The sequence below is a fragment of the Sinocyclocheilus anshuiensis genome, unplaced genomic scaffold (assembly GCF_001515605.1).
Source record: "Sinocyclocheilus anshuiensis isolate Anshui unplaced genomic scaffold, SAMN03320099.WGS_v1.1 scaffold767, whole genome shotgun sequence".
Classification (NCBI taxonomy): Eukaryota; Metazoa; Chordata; class Actinopteri; order Cypriniformes; family Cyprinidae; genus Sinocyclocheilus; species Sinocyclocheilus anshuiensis.
Genome location: NW_015551124.1, coordinates 503,941 through 528,846, shown reverse-complemented (window position 1 = coordinate 528,846; position 24,906 = coordinate 503,941). Strand labels below are relative to the sequence as shown.

At 36.4% G+C, this 24,906-nt stretch overlaps 1 protein-coding gene across 2 annotated transcripts in view; it reads right to left on the bottom strand.

The window, feature by feature from the left end:
• The window catches only part of LOC107663155 (1-phosphatidylinositol 4,5-bisphosphate phosphodiesterase beta-1-like), an 89,484-nt gene extending 65,578 nt beyond the window's left edge, over positions 1-23,906 (bottom strand). For both annotated transcript variants that reach the window (XM_016453316.1, XM_016453318.1), the window contains exons 1-3: positions 23,489-23,906; positions 10,361-10,438; positions 1,798-1,866 (exon numbers count right to left, since the gene is read on the bottom strand). In XM_016453316.1, the coding sequence (XP_016308802.1) occupies positions 1,798-1,866; positions 10,361-10,438; positions 23,489-23,587 (246 nt within the window). In that variant the 5' untranslated portion in view covers positions 23,588-23,906. The remainder of the gene's footprint in view (positions 1-1,797; positions 1,867-10,360; positions 10,439-23,488) is intronic.
• Between the last annotated feature and the right edge of the window lie 1,000 nt (positions 23,907-24,906).

The window sequence follows — 24,906 nt, the reverse complement described above, 5'->3', positions numbered from 1 at the left end:
ACCACCGGATGCAAAAGATTACATTTTGATTGCATGATCAACCACTTTCACAAAGCTTTTTTCCTCCACATCCGTGTGATGCACCAGCCACATAGAAATCAATGAATCCGCAGCATAAACTCAAGACTAAAACAGACGTGCTGCTAACATCCGCTGTGGCGTAACACATGACACGACTCTTCACTGCGTTTGTGCGTTTCATTTGGCACCAGTGCCATTCTCTCATTTCACAGACACAAATAACGTCCATGAGCGTCAGGAAAGAGTTCACCTGGGAGACCCACAGCCCACGGGCTCCATATTTAGACCACAGCAGTCCAGATATAGCGTGGGTGCAGATGTCTGTCTGCCTGTGGCCATTCCACACCAGATTGCACAGACCATTACCCTCATAGAGAGATGCTTATCACCCACAAGAGCTATTAACCTATATAGGGCCTGGGAAACAGAGCACGCTGCCGTAGTAATGGCTAAAACCTCCTTTACACAAGGACATGCTTATAAATGGATGCAAGCCAATGAAGGAGAATGGATAGACCACCATCTCTAACAGTGACGCCCATCTTTCCCAGTATTTTTCTCATTCATTTACTCCACAGGCATCTCAAAAATCTCCTCAGTGAGTTATAAGACAGACCAACCATCTCCAAGATGAACCAAAACACTAAAACATTTGATTTCTGAAGGATAAAAAGACAAAGGCGACCCAACTAACAAAAATATGTTCTAAGAACATTCTGCTTATGTTCTCGTTAAGTTATGAACATGTTATTTCTCTGAACATTCAATACGTCCAGTGTTTTTAATGTTTTAAAAACTTTTTTTTTTTGGTTTTTCGAACGCTGTTTAAATAGTATCTCATGCATGTATTTCAACTGTAGGACTAATACAATATGTCCCCTATATGAATATTATATAGACCTATTGTTTAAATCAAATTTATGCTTTAAATGTAGGGTAATCATAGTAGGTTTCATTCATAGTTTGTCCGTTTAAACGTCTGCTTTTAGCTTCAAATGGCATCTTTGACGACAGTATTATATAAAAATTATTTGCATTCCGATTCTGACATCCAAAGGCACAACAATACATTTTTTCTCTTATTCCATGGATTTTACCCGTTTCCCTCCACTTGTTCCCAGTGTTCCCGCGCAGCTGCAAGTGATGTAACTGTGACGTCTACTCCAAATTGGTCTATAAGGGAACATTCCGTTTTACCATTTTCAAACTTTATGGGAATGTTACTTTTGAATGTTCTCTGAACATTCCGAAACAAGTAGTAACATTTAAAAAATGTCAGTCGAACAAAACAACATTCCATGAGCAATGTATAACGTTTTTCCAATGGAACTAATGTTCTATTAATGATACTGAAAGAACTTGTGTTCATAACTTTGATAGAACCTTGGCAGAACGTTAGCCAAACATTATTAAAATGCTACCTAGAAGAACAAAAATTTGCAGTAAACGGTACAATTCAGTGTTTACAATTATGACAATACAATAAATACCAGTATGTGATATCAAGCAGCATAACGATCTTTGGTAGGCATACCGCTAAAATTAACTGGAAACAAATGACACTGGAAGTTTCGCACAGTCATGTTACAAAATGGCTGCGTCCGTTCTTAACGTTAAAAATGAGGTGGATTGTTTGACTTGACTACATAAGATTCATGAGTGTGGATGATCTTTCCTTTTCTTGCTTTAAAATATGTTGGAACTAGTATTGGTTGGCATATTGTTTGGGCCTGGATGTATTCGTCTGGTTGGGTGCATTGAATACAGCAGTCCTACCTTTGGCGTTTTGGTGCATTTCCCCGTTCTTGCATCTTTGATGTAGGTGATGTCCAATAGATCTGTTTCCTGAAAGAGGGAGGGGCAGATTTTATGCCACAGCTCACAAAAACAATTTCATTCTGTTGAACCGAATCAATATGATGTTAAATATCACAAAAGCCATTCAGACATCACACGAGGTAACAGCACGGGAAATGTTGACAGAGAAAACAATGATGGAAAATCAAAAATAAATAATTAAACAGACTTAAAACATAGTGACTAATTCACACACGCAGATCCAGAACAAAGAATTAACCGCAAGGCTCTCGTTAAAATATCCTGGTAAGGAAATGATGCAGGGCCAGAGCGCCGCATTATTTGCGTCTGCAGTGTATAATGGACATGCTGATGAATATGCTTTCTGACAGCTGCAGCAGAAACCAAAGCTGACGGCATTCTGCTGGCACGACCGAGCTACAACTGAGCTGGAACAAAACAAAGAGGCATTTGCTCTTTATACTCATTTATGCAACACAGCAATGATTGGAGGGTAAAAATAGAATATAATTTTTATGACGGTAAAACCTGAATGTCCTCATGTACTCCACAAACAACTTCTAACATTTGTCAACTTGACATGTGACGGTGCCCTGTAATGTGACTCTATCATACTCTAAAAACTAAACCACATTTGTCTGATTCCTTTATTTTTTTTCTGCATGCTGTTTTATGAGCTCATAAGTAATGTACACAAAAAAACTACACAAAACAGAACTACAATATTTAAATATGAGCCAGGGCATATTTAAGCAATATCTTGCCTGCAAGAGTGCTGTTGTTTACCAATATGAATATCACAAACAGTGGGATTTTGACATTTCTTTTATACAACATTTCCATAAACAATAAGTTAATATTGAGTAACTTATATTTAGGCACAATGTAGGATTGATTTTGGCATTGGTGGGGATTTAACAGCAGACAACAGACATTTATCTGTTTGATCAAAATTATTTCTAGGGACAATTTAGTAGTCGCTGGATATTGCTATAGACATGTCACAGTGTCTCTACTAATTTCTATACTCTTGAAAATCATAAGAAATTCCCAATTTGGAAACTATAGTTTCCTCCTTAAATATGAAGAGGTCAAACAACAGATTAATTAGTTAATCTAAATTTCACAAAAAGCTTATGTACACTCTAAAAAATGCTGGGTTGTTTCAACCCAAAGTTGGGTTGAAACAACCCAGCATTTTTTAGAGTGTACGTAATTATAGTCTAAGCCAGACACTGAAGTGAGTTGCTGTTTTTGTCTCTTCTGAGGAAGATTCATTCACTTGTTTGGCAATGTCAGATTTTTTAATGTTCATCCAATATCATTTTGTAAGTGACTTTTATTTCTGTTTTAAAGATGTTTATTGGATTGTTTAACTACACTAACCATAGTTTAACTAGGCTACAGTACTGTGTGTGTATTAAAACTGTGGTTATACAAAAAAAAAATCTGATCTGAATCAAATGATTTGCGATATGTACTGCGAAATCCCGATCTGAATAATGATTTGCGAACCATCATTTTAGGTCAGGACTTGGAGCGTGGATCACAAATTATTCAATTCACGAAATTATTCACAAACCTGCTCCGAAGTTCCGATCTAAATCAAAAGACTCGCAAACCCGCTCCGAAGTTCCGATCTAAATCAAATGATGTGAACCCGCTCTGAAGTTCCGACCGGAATCAAAAGACTCGCAAACCCGCTCCAAAGTTTCGATCTAAATCAAATGATTTGCAATCCGTGCTTCTAAGGTTGTCTTGGTTTGGCTGTGTGTGTGCACTTTGGATGAGATAAATGCAGAGCACTAATTCCAAGTATGGGTCACCATACTTGGCCACATGTCACGTCACTAAGTCCCGATCCGAATAATGATTCGTGAACCATAATTTCAGATCAGAACTCGGAGCGTGGATCGCGAATCGTGCAATTTGCAAAATGATTTGCAAACCCGATCCGATGTCCCTATCTAAATTAAATGATTCGCCATATGTGATCCAATTGGAGAGCTTTTGCATCACAATTGGTTTAAATGATTCGGAGTTTTGAAAATCTACATGTCACCCATCACTATACGTGCTTTTTAAAATTATTACATGCAAAGTCGAAATTTGAAAATGAATGGCTCTTTTGATCTGGCTTTTGCTAGAGAATCGCTTGAATTAAATTATCAAAGTTACGAGTTTTAATCAATTGGAGCGGTTTCAGCGTAAATTACTAACTCAGTTGAATCGGTTTGTCTGTTCCTCTGTTCCTCTGACACTGCCAGTACTACTACTGGTTTGCTCGCTAGTTTTATGACATTAACTGAAATAAACGAAAAATGTATGATGTTTACAAATAAAATATGAATTTTTCCATTCAAAAGATAACATCTTACACAAATCTATGAAAATATTCAATGAGGTAACCAGTTTACTGCTAACTAGTGAAACACTCCATTGATATGAGGAGCTGCAGCTCAAAATCCATGTTAGATGGAAACACTGCACATTATGATCGAGTTTGTAGCTTAATTCACTATATTTGAAATATACTAGTCAACATTTGAAGTGGATCAAAACCTTAAATCAAAGTTGTCCTAAAACCAAAATGCGTTCTTGTCTTAGGACAACTTTGATTAACTTTTTTGATCCACTTCAAATGTTGACTACTGTAGTTTGAGCACTGCAGTTCTTTTTGTAATACTGTGCATATTTGAGAAATGATTGTATATGTTGTATCTGATTGTATTAGTCTATATGGAGTGATAGTCAATGTAAAAAGAGCAAATGGGAGAAGAAGATAAACACCAAAGAACAACAAAGTTAAAGACGGTAAACTTTATCATTAAACTGAGCTGTGCTCGTATGTTTTAAACACTTCGGCTTTGTTCACTTCTCAGGTAATATCAATGGTATGACCTATTTGAGATTTGGCCGAAATTACAACAACAGCGTTAACATACACATATATTGAATTGTTTGATCAAAATTATTGCTAGGGACAATTTAGTAGTCACTGGACATTGGTAGGGACATGTCCCAAGTGTCCCTACTAAATTCTACGTCTTTGGCACAATATCACCAGTTGCTTTGTCTGTTGTTGTTCCATCAGCAAAAAAGTTCAAAACAAATGCAATAGTGTGTCTGAGAAAATCACTGTAGTGGTGTTTTGTTTCGGGATGGTCCAGCGAGTCAGTTGAGTGAACAATTCAATGACTCACTCATAAGTTTATTTTGTGCCTGCATGAATCTATATGGTTTAACAAATCACTTAAATGAATGATTCAGTGACTAAATCAGTGTTTTGAACAAATCGGTTGAATGAATCATTAAATGACTCACTTATAAAGAACTACTGCGCCACCTACTAGCGTAACGATGCAACTTGCAGAAAGAATTACTGAAAAATACACAAACACTCTGCCTGGAAGAAACAGAGATATATTTTATAAAACATATATTAGGTATTACACATATTATATCTCTTTTAAATCTGTGTTTCTGCACATTATTGGCCTTTTAAAAAATCCACATCTGTGATTAAACAAAACTTTCTATAAGGATAAATTGGCACAAAACAACCAATTATAATTTCACAAAATTAATAAATTTTCATTATTTCTATAGTATACTTCTCTTCCTTTCTAGACATTTTGGATGGGCTACAATCCCCAGCCCTTGCTGACACACTTTTGTGCGCGTGACACACTTCTGTGAACGCGGGAGGACAGCAGACTCCAGGAGATTATATAAAGACATCCAGGATGTCATTTGTTCAGAGCTTTGACCTAAAACACTAACACAGGACAAGAAACACATCTCCTTTAATATTCACAAGGCCACGAGGTCATTTCCAACTCAACTCGCATTTAGCCTACTAACTTTGAAATCAAAACATGCAGAAATGACATTGACGGGAAACCAAACAATGCAAATGTGCGCATTTTCTGAACATGTGAAGGTCCCTGCATGCGTGCAACTACGATGCAGTGCAGTTGCTATTTTTTCGATATAGTTTCCCTATTATATGACTATGATATAATATTTATGATAATTGCAAGTGCGTGCCAAGGCTGTCTGAATAATGAAAGCATCTCTCACACAGACGGTTCATCTATGAAAACCCGCGTATGGTGGCGGGAGCTTCACCAGCGCCATGGCAACAGGGGATGGAGATGGTCTGTGACGGGGAGTCGGGCAAAAGCAATATGAAGACAGGCACCAGGAACCCTTGAAATCAGCTTGCAGAAGACGTCGCCAGCGAGCTCAGACTCCGCTTCTGAAAATCCATTGAGACTACATGATCAAATATCTGTTAGTTCAGCAGAGCAAACCGCACTCTATTGACTCTCCATCCACAGAAAACTCACAAACCTGCTACAATATTCAATAATGGAGCCGCTTGTAAGTGACTGCGATGATTTGCTCAACTCTCGCTGGCGACAATCCGGCCTGCAGTGCTACTAAATATAGAAACGCACGTATTGATTCAAATATACTCTTGGTTTGCATAACAATACAGGATGCAATTATATTACTATTGGCCAGAGGCGCCTGTGCTGGAATTCTGAGCATATTTTATGGACAGGAAAAACTGTCAGGTTTGCTTTCATTGCTTTCATTGATTGACAAGTAGATTGTTATCTGAGTAAAAAAAACAGGGTGAAACAGGGTGAATCTCACAAAACCTGTACAGAATGAGTCCAAGCCATATTTCATCCCAAAAATACAGTAAAAGGTAAGAAATTATACTTTGTATTATTTATTTATTTATTTTTTAAGTTCTATTTTAGGGTCATTAAGATTATATTGCATTGTGATGCACATTTTACTATATAGTGTGATTAAGTAATATAGTGTGATCATGTAAAAAACAAAGGCAGAATAACAAATACTACCATAAATACTTAAAAAATAAATAAATGGGAGGGGGGGGGGTAAAACAAATTAAACAAATTAAAATAAGGGGGGAAAGGCGGAATCAGGGTTATTACTTATAACTAAAGTTAAACTGAAAAACAAAATTATACAAATTATATAAAGAAAAAAATCAGAAAAAAACTGATTCAAAATATTAATAAAAACTATAATAGTATTGTATCTCAATAATACAAAAAAAAACAAAAAAACACTGGGCAGGATAACAAACACTACACCATAAATATTTAACTATTTAAATTGAACAAGTATTTATGGTTGCATTTTTTATTCTTGTTATTCTTTTCTCTTTTTTTTTATTAAAAAATGTGCCTAATCTTTAAAAAAATGAGGTAAGCATTTATATTTTGCCTTTAAAAAAACAAAGCCCATTTTAGGACTATTACTATTTCATTTCATTGTGATTTTGTTTTTAATTGTGTGATTCTACTTTGCAAATTTTCATTACTATAATGCTCATATATATAATTTTTTCATTATATTTTAAGGGAAATGTGACCTGGAAATGCTTTTGTTTCAGCCAATATCAATATCTATACGCACAGTCACTGAATCTGGGGCAAGTTCAATCTCAAACCGGTGTGCAACGTTTTGCTACGGTTTCCGGTTTAGAAGTGGATTATCCTTCACCTGAAATGTTTGTCTTTTCATCCTGAAATGCGAGGCAAATGTTGGATCACAATAATTAGGAACCACAGTTTACACAAATCCCTTCACTCGATTGGGATGTTCTCTTTTATTCTGGAGGGCAAGGGCAATGACTGTAACATGGAGCGTATTTTGCAGTATTAAACACGTATTTATACTGATTTCATCAGGCTCCGAAAATTCTTCAAAAAGAGCACAAAGAATGGCCTTCTCAGCTGCCATAGTTGCAACTCTTGCATCATCAGAACAGTGTGTTCAGCGCACCACCGTTTCCGTTTAAAAAACGTTTTGCACCGTTTTTGTCGGGGCTGAACGCAGCCCAGATAACTGAATGCAGTTTAGGCGTCCCGAGCCCTTCGGAGTCCCTCACAATTAGCAGCGTTTTATTCAATACCATCTGGTATCTGAAGATTGAGTCACTCAGATGAATATTATTCTGATGTTACTCACTGCTGCTTTCACAAACTGACATGAGAAATCACATGCTAAAGTTTGCTGGAATACACTCGCACTCGACTGAATCATAATTGATTCTCTTACATAAAAGGGCAAGAGGAGAGGAGAGGCTGTTATATGCTGCCAAATCCACATTCAACTCATATGACCTCACTTCCTGTTGAGTTTACTCTCAAAGCATGTCCAGGTCACACTTTACCTTGAATAAAATTAAAATGTAAAACTTTTAATTTTATCTAGTTGCCAAGGCAAACATTTCTCATTTTAATTTAGTTTAACTTAATGTACTAAAATAACTCAAACTAAAACTGAAATGAACTCATTTAAAAACTATATCAACATAGATATAAAAACAAAAACACAACAAAATGACTAAATCGTTAACTAAACTTAAAATGACAACTGTAAATATAAAAATAAAAACGGATTCAAAATATTAATAAAAACTATAATATTATCCCAATGATCCTAAAATAACACCATTTACAAGAAAATACTATTCCATTGTTTCTACTTCAAAATTTCATGCTTACTTGAATGTGTCACTTGCAGTTTCTTTGCAATTGTTTATGAAATTTACTAGCAATGCTTGAGTGAAAATTGTTTCAAAATGAATCATACACAAAGTATTTTTTTTTCCATTTGCGTCTTGAAAACAAACAAATAAATAAATCAGTCAATAAATACAAAATATAATTTAGGTTCATCAAAAGAGGTGAATTAAGATGTAAAATGAACAAGTGCAAAGTATTTTTCAACGTTCTTTTACTCAAAATCAATGTCATGGCAGATGCGCTCTTCATGTTCTGGTTTTATCAGCTCAATGGCCTTAATTTGCCATAAGATAAGATACGACTGTGCTTTCTGACGCTTTCTGAAAGGCAGAATGAACTGATGTTATCATACCAAACATGCTTGTGACTCTTGTGTAATCATATACAGCAATGCTGTATGCTTTTAATACAGCGTGACATCTGTTCTGCTCTTCACCCACACTTAACTCCATCAGATCATTTCAGCACAATTACTATTGAGCACAATGTATTAGATGCTGTTTATCAGATCAGCAGCTCCAGGTACATCAGTCAAGATCAACACTGAATGAACAGAACATGTTTAGAATATTAAGGCAAACACAAAAAGTGAAGGACAGACTCTGGAACAGTTCAAATGAAAAATCATCCATACTTGGATGAAAATCGCTCATGTAAAGTGGGACATCTCTCTGAGCCAGACTCTGAGGCGATGTGAGCATTTGGCTGCCGGTGCTCCATCTGGACAAAAGACTCAACCTCATTCCCTCCGGACAGACTTTGGAAAGTGACACCACACTAGATAAAATTAACTGTTTCGTTCTGATGAGATGTATATCTATAATGTCTTGTTTTAATGCTCAGGACACTTGAGTTTAAGGGTGAAGAGAGAAATTTTGAATGTCAAAAATACTTTTAATGTCATTGGCAGGTTAGTCTCAACATCAGGAAATCCCACGACTAGTGTTATTATCGTCAACTAAAACTAAAAACACTAAAATATATTTATGTTAATTGAAATTTTATATAAATGTTATAAATAAAAATAATCAATTTAATGTTAATTTAATACAATAGAATATTAAAAACATATTAGAGAAATATTCATTTGCATTTATTTCAAAATAGTTGCAAAGGCAAAAAAAATAAAAATAATTAAGTTTAAGTACTAGATGAAGAAATAAAAAAAATAATAAAAATTATAAAAAGTTAAAAAGACATATTTCATCAAAACAACAAAAACACTGCAACAAAATTACTAAAACGTTAACTAAAATTTAAATTTGAATGGAAAATACATAAATAAAAATTACATTGTGTTCATTTAAATAAATTAAATGAAATAGAATATTAAAAAAACTTATTAGAGAGATATAAAAAACATTTCAATTAGTTGAAAAGGCAAAATTTCTCATTTTCATTTAGTTTAAGTACTAAATGAAGAAAAAAATGAAATAAAGGTTTATAAAAACTAAATAGACCTTTAATCAAGACAACAAACTAAATTAAAGCTAGGGATGCACGATATATCGGCCACCATATCGGTATTAAAAATTTGGATATAGATTTATCGGCCAACATATCGGTTATCGGCTTTCAAAAATAAAGAATTATCGGTTATCGGTATCGGCCAAAATGTTCATATCGGTGCATCCCTAATTAAAGCTTTAACTAAAATGAAAAATATATAAATATAAATGAAATTCTAATAAATAGTAAGGTGGTATAGCAATAATACTAGAATAACAGTGCAATGGACAACCCGATCAGCAAACACTGCACACAAAACTGGGACGCACTTGTGAAAAAATATATAAATTAAATATTTATATATACACATACATACATACATACATATACACATACATACATACATATACATATATATATATATATATATGTGTGTGTGTGTGTATCACAAACTTCAATCAGGCTGCACTGGATTTTGATTTGAGAAATTTTACCTTATTCTGATCTGTCCAGTACAGGAAGTATCCCTGCGGATCGACGCGCAACGTCACTGGAGTCACCGTAGACGAATCCTAAGCAGAGAAAAATGACATTAAGTATAAATACACAGCAGAATTAATGTAAAAATGGTAATGGACAACATATTCACAATATGCATTAAGGTCCCATGAAAAGACAAAGATGTTCTTTAATGCACAGATGTATTTTCTTTTGAAAAAGGGCTGGAAACGGGGAACTGAATCAGGACATAATGAAATGTACAATAGCCAATAACCTTTAATTTACATAGACCATGATTTACCACTTGCTTGGTAGACAACAATTTTGGACAATGCACATCATGCACATGAATCTGAATGCAAAATGGCATTATTTTTGGTCGCTACTGCTGGAGGAGAAAGACGGATCTTAAATATATACATCATAAAAGTTTCCTTTTACACTAGCATATAGATGAGCTCTGAGAAGAGTTATAATTAACTAAATAAAAACATACAAAAAATGTTCCTTCCAATAAAAAACTTTAAGAAATCAAATAAGCATTTTTGTTTAGTTTATCTTGACATATTAAAATAACTAAATGGGAAACACTTGCCATTGTTAGACAATTATTTTGGACAATATGGATCTAAATGCAAGATGTCATTATTTTTGGTCTGTAATGTCATACATTTTAAGAGCATATGTCTGCTGAAAGGTTCCTTTTACACTAGCATATAGAGCAGGATTATAATTACCTAAAACTAAAAACATAAATAAAAAAATCGCTCCTTGAAATGAAATTAACGTCAAATTAAATAAAATTAAGTCCAATATAAAACATTTATATATAAAATAAAATATTTCTAATTTTCATTTAGTTTATCTTGAAGTATTAAAATAAATAAAATTCAACAAAAACTAATAAATAAAAAATGATAAAGACTATATAGATTCATTAAATATTAAACACACAACAAAATTACTAAAAATAAATACAAATAAAATAAAATCCAAAATATTAACAAAAGCTAATAGTATGTACTAAAATAACAATGGCTTAGACAAATAGATGGAATAAAACCCATTCAAGTTGTAACAACTATTCCACATTAAGGGCAATATGTAACACGATAAAATAATAGGGACACCATCCAACTCTTTTGTACAGAGTATAATTGCCAACCAATCAGTACATATCACAGAATATTTAGAGGACAAAAGACCACCCCACCACCATGCAGTAATACCCTATAATCAAAACCATGTCCATTCAGTCCTTCAATATAAACTCAGTCCAAAAATGCAACCCGGAAAAACACACTGGGGCAAGAATATAAATATTCTATGAAAAAAAAAACAGCGACGAATGATCTGATTGTCCATGCACAAAATATAAATTCAGTTCGCAACCACAGTCCTGTAGCGATGGAAAAAACTCCTCAAAAAGCAAGAAAAATTAATCCAAATGTAAAGTTGCAAATAGGAGAAGAAAAAGAAAAGACAATCAAATGAACCAAACCCGGGCAATCCAAATATCCAAGAGAAGATGTTGGGTAAAGTCCGCACAGAATTCAAAGATTCCAGATAACACACCAAACACAGTCAATCAAAAACATGCATATATTGGCCCACCAATGAGTGTCTTTAACAAACTGTTCCTCAATTAAAGGCCAGAAGGGACAAAGCTGAATGCCAACTCAAACCCTCCTTTTTCTTAAAACTATCTGTCTTCCCCCCTTGAGCTAAGCTACCACATGGGGTGCTTCTCAAATGGAAGGCTGCATCCTACGAAGGCTGCATATCTCGGCTGCCACGTCATCAAACGTCGCTGAAGGCCATCTTAATCGGAAGGATCCTTGGAAGGCAGCCTTCGTTTCGCGTCCTTCATTCATCTGAATTTGAAGGATGCATGGGATGTATCCTCCACGACCTTCAATCACCCACAATCCTTTGTAACCATTCCATTTCATGAAAATAAACTGATGAAAAACGATTCAGTACTGAGCTTGTCTGAATTTATTATGCAATGTAAGACAAAAATAATGTTTTCGGACATGAAAGGATAGATGTTATCTTTTGTTTTGGTGTAAATTACTTAATAAACGCTAAACTGCCAATAATTTAAGCCACAGGGAGACTAGACGCCATTGTATAGCATTAATAGAAAGCAAAATAATATAAAGATTTGTAATACAAAGTATTTTTCCAAAATTAAGTTTTATTAGTATTTTCGTGCTGTGGCGGTGAGGGCGGGAGCATATGTGACGTAGCCACGCGCACTTACTAGACTGTCTCATTCTAGCGTTTAACGCCGAGGAGGACTCTAGCCTACAAGCCTCTAAAGGACTGAGCTAGGAAGGACGCAGCCTCGGTAGGATGCAGCCTTCCATATGAGAAGCACCCATGGTTTCAAGGGCTAACCTTACTTCCTTAGCTCTTGCTCAGTTGGGTGTTCTATCACCTTTACCTGAGGCTATCGCCCCCCTGGTGACTAGGAAGAAAATTACACCATAACAGCAATCACATCGAAGTAACAGAAGTAACTCTGGCAGGTCCTTGCCATTTGGGTGCTAACTTGGCCATATAATGCATCACTTTCTCGAGACAGTGTGTGAGTGAGTATCGATACTAAGTCACCTTCTTCATATTGGTCTGGTCTCCTTCTGAGGTCATAATACTGATGGTGCTCCTGAATAAATAGCCATTCTGAATGATATAACAGGTGCGACTTGGATTACCATCAGACATTTTGGCTTCATCCCAGAGATGCCTAAGAGCAACGTCCCCTTTCTGCCCCAGCCCAATGTCATCCCAGTTCAAAGGTAAATTACATGGGGCACTGACTGCCTGAGAGACTGCTATTGTCCCGGTAACTCCCTCTTCCATTCCCCAAGACAGAGTGTCAGGAACCACATTACACTGTCCTCTTCCGATACCTTACTGTAAAGTTGAAGCTTTGGAGCCTTATGGCCCATCTTGTTAGTCGGGATAAGGGTCTAGGATGATTAAAGACCCAGGTAAGTGCTGAATGGTCTGTAAGCATGTCAAAATGTCATCTTTCAACGTATTCCCGGCATTTCTGCACAGCCCATACCATGGCGAGACACTCTTTCTCAGCTGTTGAGTATGACTTTTCAGCCCCTCGAAGCAGCCTGGAAGCATAAGCTACTATGTTTTCTCCTTGCTCCATCTCCTGCGTTAATACAGCACCCAAACCGATGTTACTGGCATCTGTTTGAACTCTGAAGGGTCGACTGAAATCTGGAGGTCTCCGGATAGGAGCTTTTTGCAGGGCTTCCTTTTGACCAGGGGTGGCGAACGTCTGTCCTGGAGAGCCGCAGCCCTGCAGAGCTTTGCTTCAACCCTAATCAAACACACCTGAACAAGCTAATCAAGGTCTGAACGGTTACTAGGAAGCTACAGGCAGGTGAGTTTTCATTAGGGTTGGAGCGGAACTCTGCAGGGCTGCGGCTCTCCAGGACCGGAGTTTGCCACCCTTGCTTTAGACCCTCAAAGGATTGTTGACACTCCCGAGTCCATACCCACAAGGCATTTTTTTAAAGGCATGAAGGGGCGCTGCAATCTCAGAAAAATTAGATATGAAGCGATGGTACCACCCCTCCAAGCCAAGGAATCGTTGGACTTCCTCGACAGTTTTGGGAGTTGGGAAGTTTTGTACAGCTTCAACCTTAGATGGTTTGGTCTTTACTCCCCCTTCTGAGATGACATGACCCAGGAATGAAAGGGAACTCTTCAAGTTCAAAGTCAGACCAGAAGCTTCCAACTTTTCAAACAGCTGTCTTAAATACCCAAAGTGTTCCTGAGCATTGGCCGAATACACAACAATGTCATCTATATAGATGAAATAACATCTTCCGATGAGCTCTTGTAAGATGGTATTCATTAATCGCTGGAAAGTCGCAGCAGCATTTTTCAAATCAAAAGGTAGACAAAGGAAATCATATTGTGCTGACTTGGTAACAAAAGCAGTTTTAGGGATGCTGCTTTCCTTCATACAGACCTGCCAGTAACCACTTTTCAAATCTAACGTGCTGAAAACCGAGGCTCTATACAAAGATGCAAGTATATCTTGCACTTGAGGCATAGGGAAGCCATACAGTGGAGTCTTTTCGTTTAAAGAGCTACCGTCCTTTTTTGGCACCAGTACGACGGGTGCAGCCCATGGGGAAGTTGAAGGATGTACGTATGATCCCCCTTTCCAGCATCTTGGACACATCCTCATCAATTAATTTTTGCTTGTGAAATGGTGTGGGATATGCCCGTTTCCTCACTGGTCCTTCATCACTGACGTTAAAGGGGTCATATGATGCTTTTTTAAAGATCATTCGTGTTAGAACGAGCCGTTTTAGGGGGGTGTGGCAGCGTCTTAACTTTGATAAAGAATATCTCTTTGGTTTTGAGACTTTAGTCTTTGCAACTTCAGGGATCTTATCTATTCACGAACAGCTTGTAACACTCCAAAGAGAAAGGAAAACTTGAAATCGCATCATATGACCCCTTTAATATGATGTTTTATGACAGCGGTTTTCCCTAGGGAATCAGTGCATACCGTAGACCAATCGAGAAGACAACTTTCTAATTGTCGTTTCTGGGAGCGTGCAGTATCTGCTGTATCCACAAGTTATTTGATGACAACTCTCATGGTCTCATTGACCCAGGCAGCAGGCAAAGCTAAATGTAATCTAGTTGCACTCGGAAGTGGATCAACTTCCTGGGGAGGCGAAAAGAAAGAAAACCGATGAATCCTATTCTCTTCTGGTAAGGAATGAGTGGCAGCATGGAAGTCCAACACCACACTAGATGCATTTAGGAACTCAAGTCCGATTATCAATGGGAAAGTCAGATCCCGATCCCTCATGATATAAGCTTTGAGGGGATAAACATGGCCGATTATGGTACACTCCCATACTATCTTACCTAAAGCATGCTGGACATATCCATTGGCAAGGGTGAAGGTCTGTCCTCTAGCAGATGGCCAGTGTTCTTCTTCTCCCTTGATACAATGCCAAAGGGATTCTTGCATCAAAGAGAATGTGCTGCCCGTATCTATTAGAGCATCAAAGGAAAGACCACGAATAACGAGAGGTAAAGTCAAAGGAGTCACAGGTCTTTCACAATTACCATCCAACAGAGCTATAGGATGACTATCGGTGCGGCCTCGGCCAGCTTTTCCAACTGGGGCGGATTTTTGTGACTGCTCCTACTGCCTCTGCCTCCAGTATGTTCTCTCCTCATTAAGGTTTCTTTCCACTAGTGTTCCCACTCTAACCAGCTTGTCCACTGTGGACATAGTACCCCTTAATGCACTGGCAATACGAGGGTTACAGTTCCGGAGAGTGGCTTGTAAAATTTCTGTTTCAGACATAGAAGGTTTCAGTCTAAGACACAACGCTCGATACCAATAGGCAAAAGTGCGAATATTTTCACCAATTTCCTGCTTCCGTTCTTGAAGTTCCTTTCAGCTTTGACTTCATGGTCATCGGGCAAGAATGATTGCAAAAAAAAGGTCTTAAATTGTGCCCAAGTTTTTACTCGTGTTTTCTCCACAATCCACCAATCTTTTGCAGTGTGTGTAATTACCGAAGGCAGCATAGATAAAATTTCAGCACTACTCAGAGGGTGAATAGCCAAGTACTCTTCACACTTCTCTATGTATGCTATTAGATCTTCTCCTTCTTGACTGCTGAACTTTGGAAATTCAATTTTGATATGGGCTCTAAAATGAACTTGTCGTGGGCCGGCATCAATGAACGGGGCTGAAGTTATAGTGGGAGTGGACATGGCAGGTGGAACAGTGAACACCTTGGCCTTTAACTGATCATCTCTATGTTTAAGGCAATCTATAATGACATTTCCCAAAGATTGCATACTCTGCTCAAGATGTTGACTTATTCGCTGACACTCTTGTTTAGTCTCATCCAAGATTGTTTCTTCAAGCTTCTTGTATGACCTTTCGAAAGCACTAACTCGTGTTTCCAAATGATACATTCAATCAAGTCAAGTCAAGTCAAGTCTGCTTTATTGTCAATTCTTCCACATGTACAGCACATACACACAGATAATTTAAACTGCATTACTCTCAGACCCTTGGTGCATACAGATAACACTAACAGTAGAACATAAATACAGATATACATATTAAATATAAAATACAACTATACAAATATACAAATAAGGTAAAATGTAAAAAAAATATTAAAAAAAATATATAAAGCAGCACACGGCACATGGCAGTGTAGGGTTTTAAATCCATCCAATACATGTGTTTCAATGACACTAAGGCGACACTTAATATCATTCTCCACTTCCATCACCTTTTGCTCAAGTTGGCTTACCCTTAGAATAAACAGAGATAGATACAGATTTAAATATAAAATACAACTATACAAATATACAAATAAGGTAAAATGTAAAAAAAATATTAAAAAAAATATATAAAGCAGCACACGGCACATGGCAGTGTAGGGTTTTAAATCCATCCAATACATGTGTTTCAATGACACTAAGGCGACACTTAATATCATTCTCCACTTCCATCACCTTTTGCTCAAGTTGGCTTACCCTTGTGGCGGCGATCATCATAGATATTAGACTCTCATCCTCTTCCAGTGGCGGTGGTGGTGATGGTAACCCTGCTTGCTCATCCTCATCTACAGCCTCTAATGCTGGATCCAAAAAAAGACTACTAAGTGACTGTATAAGATCTTGAAGGGGTTCACATCGCACCATAAAAGCATCTGAACTATAATCTGGTTCCTCTGGGCACCCACTCATTGTCTCGGCAGGATCAGCAGCCATTTTGTGACAACAAGGGGAACAAAACAAATATACGCTGGTATTACAGCAAAATAAAGTACTGAAAATATACAAGTATAAATGCTCAACCATGAATGGTTAAACATAAAACCTGATTGCAATTTGTTTACCCAATGCATCAGTAAGAACATACATCAGTAAGCACCAACAATGAAAGGCAAACAATTTCAAATAAGTTAGTTGGCTTTGGAAGGTCCCTGTTCTGGCGCCATTTTGTGTAACAACCATTCCACATTAAAGGTGCAATAGGTGATTGTCTTCAGAAACATTTTTTGTTATGCTGGTTGAAAGTCTCTTCAAATCCCGATAGCAATCATCAAGTTAAGTGGTCTAAATGTATTTATCTGTATTTATATATTCTGTGGAAGGCATAGGACCAAGAAATGTTCGTCCAATCAAAACACTCGGTCCGAGCATTTTTATTGACGTTCCTACTTGCCTGTCAAGGTATGTATCTGCATACCTCTGCGCACCCTGTTCCCACAGACAGGATACATCATCAGCGCGTTCGCGCACGCTGTGCAGACAGACCGAGAATGGCAGACAAACATCAACAACCCGATCTTCCTTCCTGGTATTGTAGTACTTTTACTAACTGTACTATAAAGTTTTCTCACCAGTGAATGACACATGATTTAGCCCAGCGGTTCCCTGCTCCCTACTCCCTGAGCAGGGGAAATCCGTTGAAGTTTACTTCACTTCACGGATTTACGCTTCGCAGCGTCTTCACACACAGATGAAACTTACTAGAGAAGTGTGAAGTGTGACATAATATACCTCTGTAAATAAATGCGAGGACTGGAATTGGGAACCGCTGATGTAGCCTATTGTAGTAATGTTGTCTCTGGTATTCTGGTCTGTGAGTGTATATGCGTTCAGGGGGCGTGGTTTTGGACGGCGATTGCAGGGAGGGTGGAACGTTCGCTTTCAGTGCTATCAGGCTAAAGTTAGCATTTTCCAAGATCTCCTACTGCTCCTTTAAGGGCAATATGTAGCATAATAAAATAATAGGGGGAAAAAATCCAAACCCGGGCAATCCAAATGTCCAAGAGAAGATGTTGGCGTAAAGTTGGTACAGAATTCAAAGATTCCAGATAACACACCAAACACAGTCAATCAAAATCATGAATATATTGGCCCACCAATGAGTGACTTTAACAAACCGTTCCTCAATTAAAGGCCAGAAGGGACAAAGCTGAATGCCAACTCAAACCCTCCTTTTTCTTAAAACTATCTGCCTTCACCCCCCTTTGAGCTAAGCTACCACATGGGGTGCGTCCGAAAAGCTCTAAAATTCTGCCTTCGGAGGCAGCATTCCAAGGCAGGAAGGAATCAAGGCACGTCCGAATCTAAATTCTGCTTTACTTACTGTCTCCAGAGGTACCTCCTTCTGATCGAATTTTGAAGGCAGCATAGATGTATCCTTTGCTGCCTTTGATATCCCACAATCCTGTGCGTTCCATTCCGTGACAGTTGAGCTAAAAAATAAAGATGGTGTCTGAAATGTGTGTTTGGTGGTCAGTTTGTGTGTAAATGTATATTTCTGACTAACTTTTTGCACTTTTGATGTTATTTCTAGCGTGAAATCAGTATTATAGTAATTAAATATTTGTTTAGTTATCATCAAAACTCGTTCTATTTTATTGTAGATCATTAAACCGTTACGCTGCCTCAGAAGCCTGTCCGAAATCAGTTTCATGAGGTGCCTTCGTGCTAAAACGCTGCCTGCAAAGTCTTTGCCTCATACGGCAACGAGGCAGCAAGTCAGCTGCCTAAGTTTTCGGCTGCAGCCATGGTTTCAAGGGCTAACCTTACTTCCTTAGCTCTTGCTCATTTGGGTGTTCATCACCTTTACCTGAGGCTATCTCCCCCCAGGTGACTAGGGTTGTAAAGGGGTGGAAAATGTCCAGAGACTTTCCAAAAATCCCTGGAATATTCCATAAAATCCTGGAAAGTTTCCAAAATTTCTGGAATATTTCCAAAATTTACTGGAAATTTTCCACCTCTTTGCCACCCTACTGGTGACTAGGAAGAAAATTACACCATAACTGCAATCACATCGAAGGAACAGTGAAAAACACGCTGGAACTGTTACAAAGTCCAATTTTGATGTCAAATGGCAGAATATAACCCATAAAATTCAATTATAATAATAAAAAAAAAAAATCATTACTTGAAATAAATAAACTGAAATAAAAAAATAAAATACATATATCAACTATGTATTTTAAAGTACTAACATTATACAAAAACTAATAAACAAAAATTAATAAAAACAATATAGACTAGTAAAATAAAACATGCAACAAAATTACTAAAACATTAACTAAAATCTCAAAACCTAAATTCAACATTGAAAAAAGCTAATAAATAAAAATGAATAAAAAACTATATATATATATATCAATAAAATATCATAAACTAAAATGCGTTCTTGTCTTAGGACAGCTTTGATTAACGTTTTTTGATCTACTTCAAATGTTGCATACTGTATACATATAGATTAATACAATTACAAAAACACAACAAAATAACTAAAACATAAAATAAAATTCAAAGAATTAACAAAAGCTTATAGTATACTACAAAAATAAGAGTGGCTCAGAGCAAACGGATGGAATAAAACCCATAAAAGTCCAATTTTGATAACATATGATCTGTACATGCAACTGCAGGAGTTAGTTTAAGTGCACTAAATAAAAAGCACAGCAGAATCAAAGTCTTGTGTAAGCCGACGTCATGTTTCTGTGGGAGGTGAAGACTAATCTTGCCTCGCGCAAGAAGAACACTTGGGATTTCTGTGGCAATCCACTTGAAAACATGTTTCTCGATACGGTCTCGGGACGGACCGAAATTTGAGGTTTGACTCAGATGTTGCATAAGCACTCTATATTAGTGTGATTCATGCAGGCTGGTAATAATTTCCCACCTGGTGGAAGTCACAACATTCAAGTCACAGGTCTGTTTAAGCAGAACCAACGTCTCATCCGCCGAGCGAAGGGGAGCATTTACCATCCTCTCCACAGAGATCTGTAATTGATTGTGTTATTTTAGCTCTTGCGGGGGTCTGCCCACATTCTAACTGCACATCTAAGTTGGGCGGCGCGGCATGTCTTCGCTAATGTAAGGCAGGCAAGGAAGACGGGAATCTAAAGCATGAAAGTTGCCATAGCAACAGGCCAACATTTCCCATTGTATTTGCAGAGAAAAGCCTTTAAACGTCAACAATTTCAGCATAAGCTCATATAAAGCTGCACGGCATTATTGTGCTGATGGCAGTCAGACTCCTCCAGAAAACTCACACCTACTTAGTGATTACAGCTTCTAAAAGAGCACGGATACATCCAAACGATGGGATTTTTTCCCCCTTTTAAACCTGAAAATGTAAAACCGAGAAGCGATATTTCAGATTCTGGGTTATATCATTAAATTTGAAACACAGACACACCTTTATAACATCTCAAATCATTCTGCAGAACATCATCATCTGGTTTTGTTCAAATACATTCTAAAACCCATGTTAATGATGTTGATTATTCTTATTATGTTGTGTTTAAATGGGATAGAAATGCTAGATAAATGGTATCAGACTTAAATTTGTGATAAAAAATGTTTTAAATGAGAAAAATGCTATCAGACTTCATTTTAATGGTATTAGACTTGAATTTGTAACACTAATATAACAAACCAGCTTTTTTTTGGACAGAATTTATAGCAGAGGTTTCTAAAATGAATGTATTTAGCTTTAGAGCACTATAATAGACAAAAGTACTGATGTTACCAACATCAACAAATGTTTTACTTTAGATCATTTGAATAAAAAAAGTGTTTAAATTAGAAAAAAAGGCTAGAAAAATTCTAGAAATGCTAGAAAAATGCTATCAGACTTATTACATATATAACATAACTAACCAGCTGTTTTGTAATGAAAAATGTTTTAAATGGATTAAATTAGAACAAATGTTAGAAAAATGTTGAAAATGATATCAGACTTCAATGTATTACCTAGAGTTACACTAACATAATAAACCAGCTTTTCTGGACAGAATTTATAGCATATGTTGCTTTAGAGCATTACATAATAGAAAAAAGTACTGATATTACCAACATCAACAAATGTTTTACTCTGGGTAATTTGCATAAAATTAGAGTTACACTAACATATTAAACCAGCTTTTCTGGACAGAATTTAGAGCAGCAGGTTCTAAAATGAATGTAGCCTGTGTGATTAAAGCTAAATATAAAAGTCATTTTTCATCATTTTAAAGCATTACATAACAGACCGAAGTACTGATGTTACCAACATCAACAAATGTTTTACTTTAGATCATTTACAGAACAAGAATCTCTTAATAGTTGAATTACAGCTGATTTTTGATCAAGATCTGTGCGAACTAAAAGCAAAAGTCCAAGAATTGGTCATTAAGACCCATATTGTTCAACCACTAAATATTATTATTCATATTATAATATTATAATAATATTATCATTAATATATGTATTAATATTATACACAATATTAGGGGGAATATGCTAAATATTCAATAAAATGCTTCACTTCTTAAAATCTCTGGTAGCTTTTCTGTACAGAATTTATAGCAGCAGGTTCTAAAATGAATGTAACCTTTATGATTAAAATGACCAAGAATGGCTTTTACATTTAGCGTTAAAGCATTAAATGTACTGATGTTACCGACATCAATAAACGTTTTACTTTACCTGATTTACAACACCACATCGAAATCTCTTAATATTTAATGTGGCAAAGAGAACACTCCAAATGAATTCTCAAATGCGTGTTAATATTTCTTGTTCTGCTGATAATTTGCAATGAAACGATTGTTTAAATTAGAAAAAAAAAATGGTAGAAAAATGGTATCAGACTTAAATGCATTACCTAGATTTACACTAACGAGATTATAAACCAGTTTTTTGTCATTTGTAATAAAACAAGTTTATAATTATAAAAATAAATGCTGAAAATTATATCAGATTTAATGAACTAGAGTTACACTAACATAATATACCAGCTTTTTTGGACAGAATTTATAGCAGAAATTTTTCAAATGAATGTATGGCTTTAATATTTAACTTTTGAGCATTAATAGACAAAATTAGTGATGTGTAAAACATAACCACATCAAAACCTAGTTGATTTTTGATTAATGATGCAACCAGATATTTAAGATCAGCATGAACTAAAAGCTAAAGTCCATTATAACTCATATTGATCAACTACTAAATGTACTATTACACGGTACACATGATAGTTGTAAATAAAAACAAAGATTATTGGAGTACATTTTACAAGGAAATACACTCTTAAAAATAAAGGTGCTTCACGATGCCATAGAAGAACCTTTCTTGTCGTGTCATGTCATGATTATGAAGGTGTCATGTCAGTCTTATGCACACCCCTTCAAGTAAAGTGTAACCGATGGTTCTTTAAAGTTCTTTGTGGAACCGCTGTGAAGAACCTTTTAAGCACCTTTATTTTTAAGAGTGTACTTCAGTCAGTCTATTGTCAAAATTTTACATTTACTTCAATATGTTACTTGCAGTTTTTTTTGTAGAATTAATGGTAAAACATACTAGCAATTTCTAAAAGAAAACTCTTTCTACATCAACTTTTATTTTCAGTGTAGGGAGAACTTATACTAAATATTCAACAAAACCCCTCATTTCTCAACATCTGGTACAAAATAAAGCATCTGCAATAACAGAAACAAATGAAATCATGTATATTGTTTAAAATACTGGCAATGTATTTTATCAAGTCTTTAAATTCCTTCATCTAGAGCTGCAGGGAGTTTTTCCTCGCAGAAAACTCTCTCATCCAACAGGTGAATGTGTGAGATCCTCAGCACTCAATCAATGCTCATGCAGCACTCGCCACAAAATGCGACATATTCTCTAGCAAACTGCACGCTTGTTTTAAAGGCTTCATATTACAGACACAGAGTGAGCAATCACATATGAGCGTGTTGCATTAGTGCAGTCAGGTTTCAGTAACCTGATGTCATTCTCGAGGCTCTGCAGAGACTCTGACACTCGCTCCATATGGAGTCTGTGCTGATGGACTTGAGAAGTCAAAGCCCGTCTAACATCGATAGAGATCAATGGGGAGCTGATTGAGAGGCTCTGCGACGTTTGTTGCGTTCATGCTGGGCTTGTAAACAATGCAACATCCGCGCGAGCGATCAAACAAACCGCATTCACCGCACAAGCATCACATGCATTCATTCTCTGACTTGAAGACGTCAAACACACACACACACACACACAGGCTGGTGGTGACTTACCTCATCCCATTTCATAAATCTACTGCCTCGCTTCAGACTCTCGGACACGCACACCGGCTTGAGTTGAAGCGCATGAACGCCAGGTTGAGCTCCAGCCATTCAAGCTTCAACATTTACACCCAAAGCTGCGGGGGGAAAATCAAGAGTCTCTCTCTTTCTTCTCCGGGAAGAAGCCCAAGCGGAGCGCGCTGGATGACAGCCGAACAGTTGTGGTGAATGGAAACGCTTTACGCGCTCGGATGGTCATTTAGAAGCGTTCAATTCATGCTGCTTGACTGGACTGAACGCCGCAGATTTGTGGTTGAGAACGGAAGGAGTGATTGAAGACGCGGAGCAAATGAGCAGCGGAGAGAAAGAGCGATCATAAATGATGGAGAGAGAGAGAGAGAGAGAGAGTCCTCCGCACGTTGACTCATGTGCGCACTGAGATCCAGCGCCTCCTAGCGCGCACCGCGTCCCTCCCCTGCTGGAGCAACCGGCACAATTAAACATTTCATAACACCTCTCCAAAGAGAACGCAGGCAGGACACACGCGGGGATTTTTTTTTTCGAGCTTATTTAGCCCTATAGAAATCAGCATCATCATTTCATCTGTTTTAATAATTACAAATAAATCGAAGTTTAAATGTTCAAATATGTTGCAGTGGGAAATTAAATGAAATTGCTTTGACTCGACTTTCATCACATAAAAGTCGACTTTAAAAAATCAGAAGTCGTCCAACCCCTAATATATATATATATCCATTAAGAACTTAGTAGCCTACTATAATGTAGGTTAATTAAAATGTTTTTTTTTAAATAAGTTTAAATGCACAATAATACAGTATGCTGCATGAGGAAATGAAAAGAATATATATTTTATAAATACATATATAAAGAAAGAAAAGAGCCCATTTTTATTGCCATTAAGATTTTTTGTTTTTTTGCATTGTGACATTTTTTTCATGACTAAAATGTGGGGGGAAAGTAATTTAAATTGCAAATAAATTAATATATAAATCAAAGTTTAAATGCACAATAATATTATGCTACAGGAAATGAAAACAATATACATTTTATAAATAAAGAAAAAAAGGCTATTTTGAAGCCTATTTTTACTAACATTATTATTATTTATTTATTTTTTACATTTTGACAATTCTTCATGCCAAGTGCCCTTTCCCTTTTAGTAACCTATTGTAATGTGACAAAAATGTGGAAAAAAGTTATTTCAATTGCACGTAACTTAAATTACAAATTCAAGTTTAAATGCAAAATAATATTATGCTACAGAAGGAAATTAAAATAATGTGTACTTTATAAATACATACATAAAGAATGGAAAAAGGCCAGATTTAAAGCCTATTTATTACCATTCATTTATTTTCTTTTTTTGCCATTGTGCTTTAAAAAAAAAAAATTATACATCATAGCATATA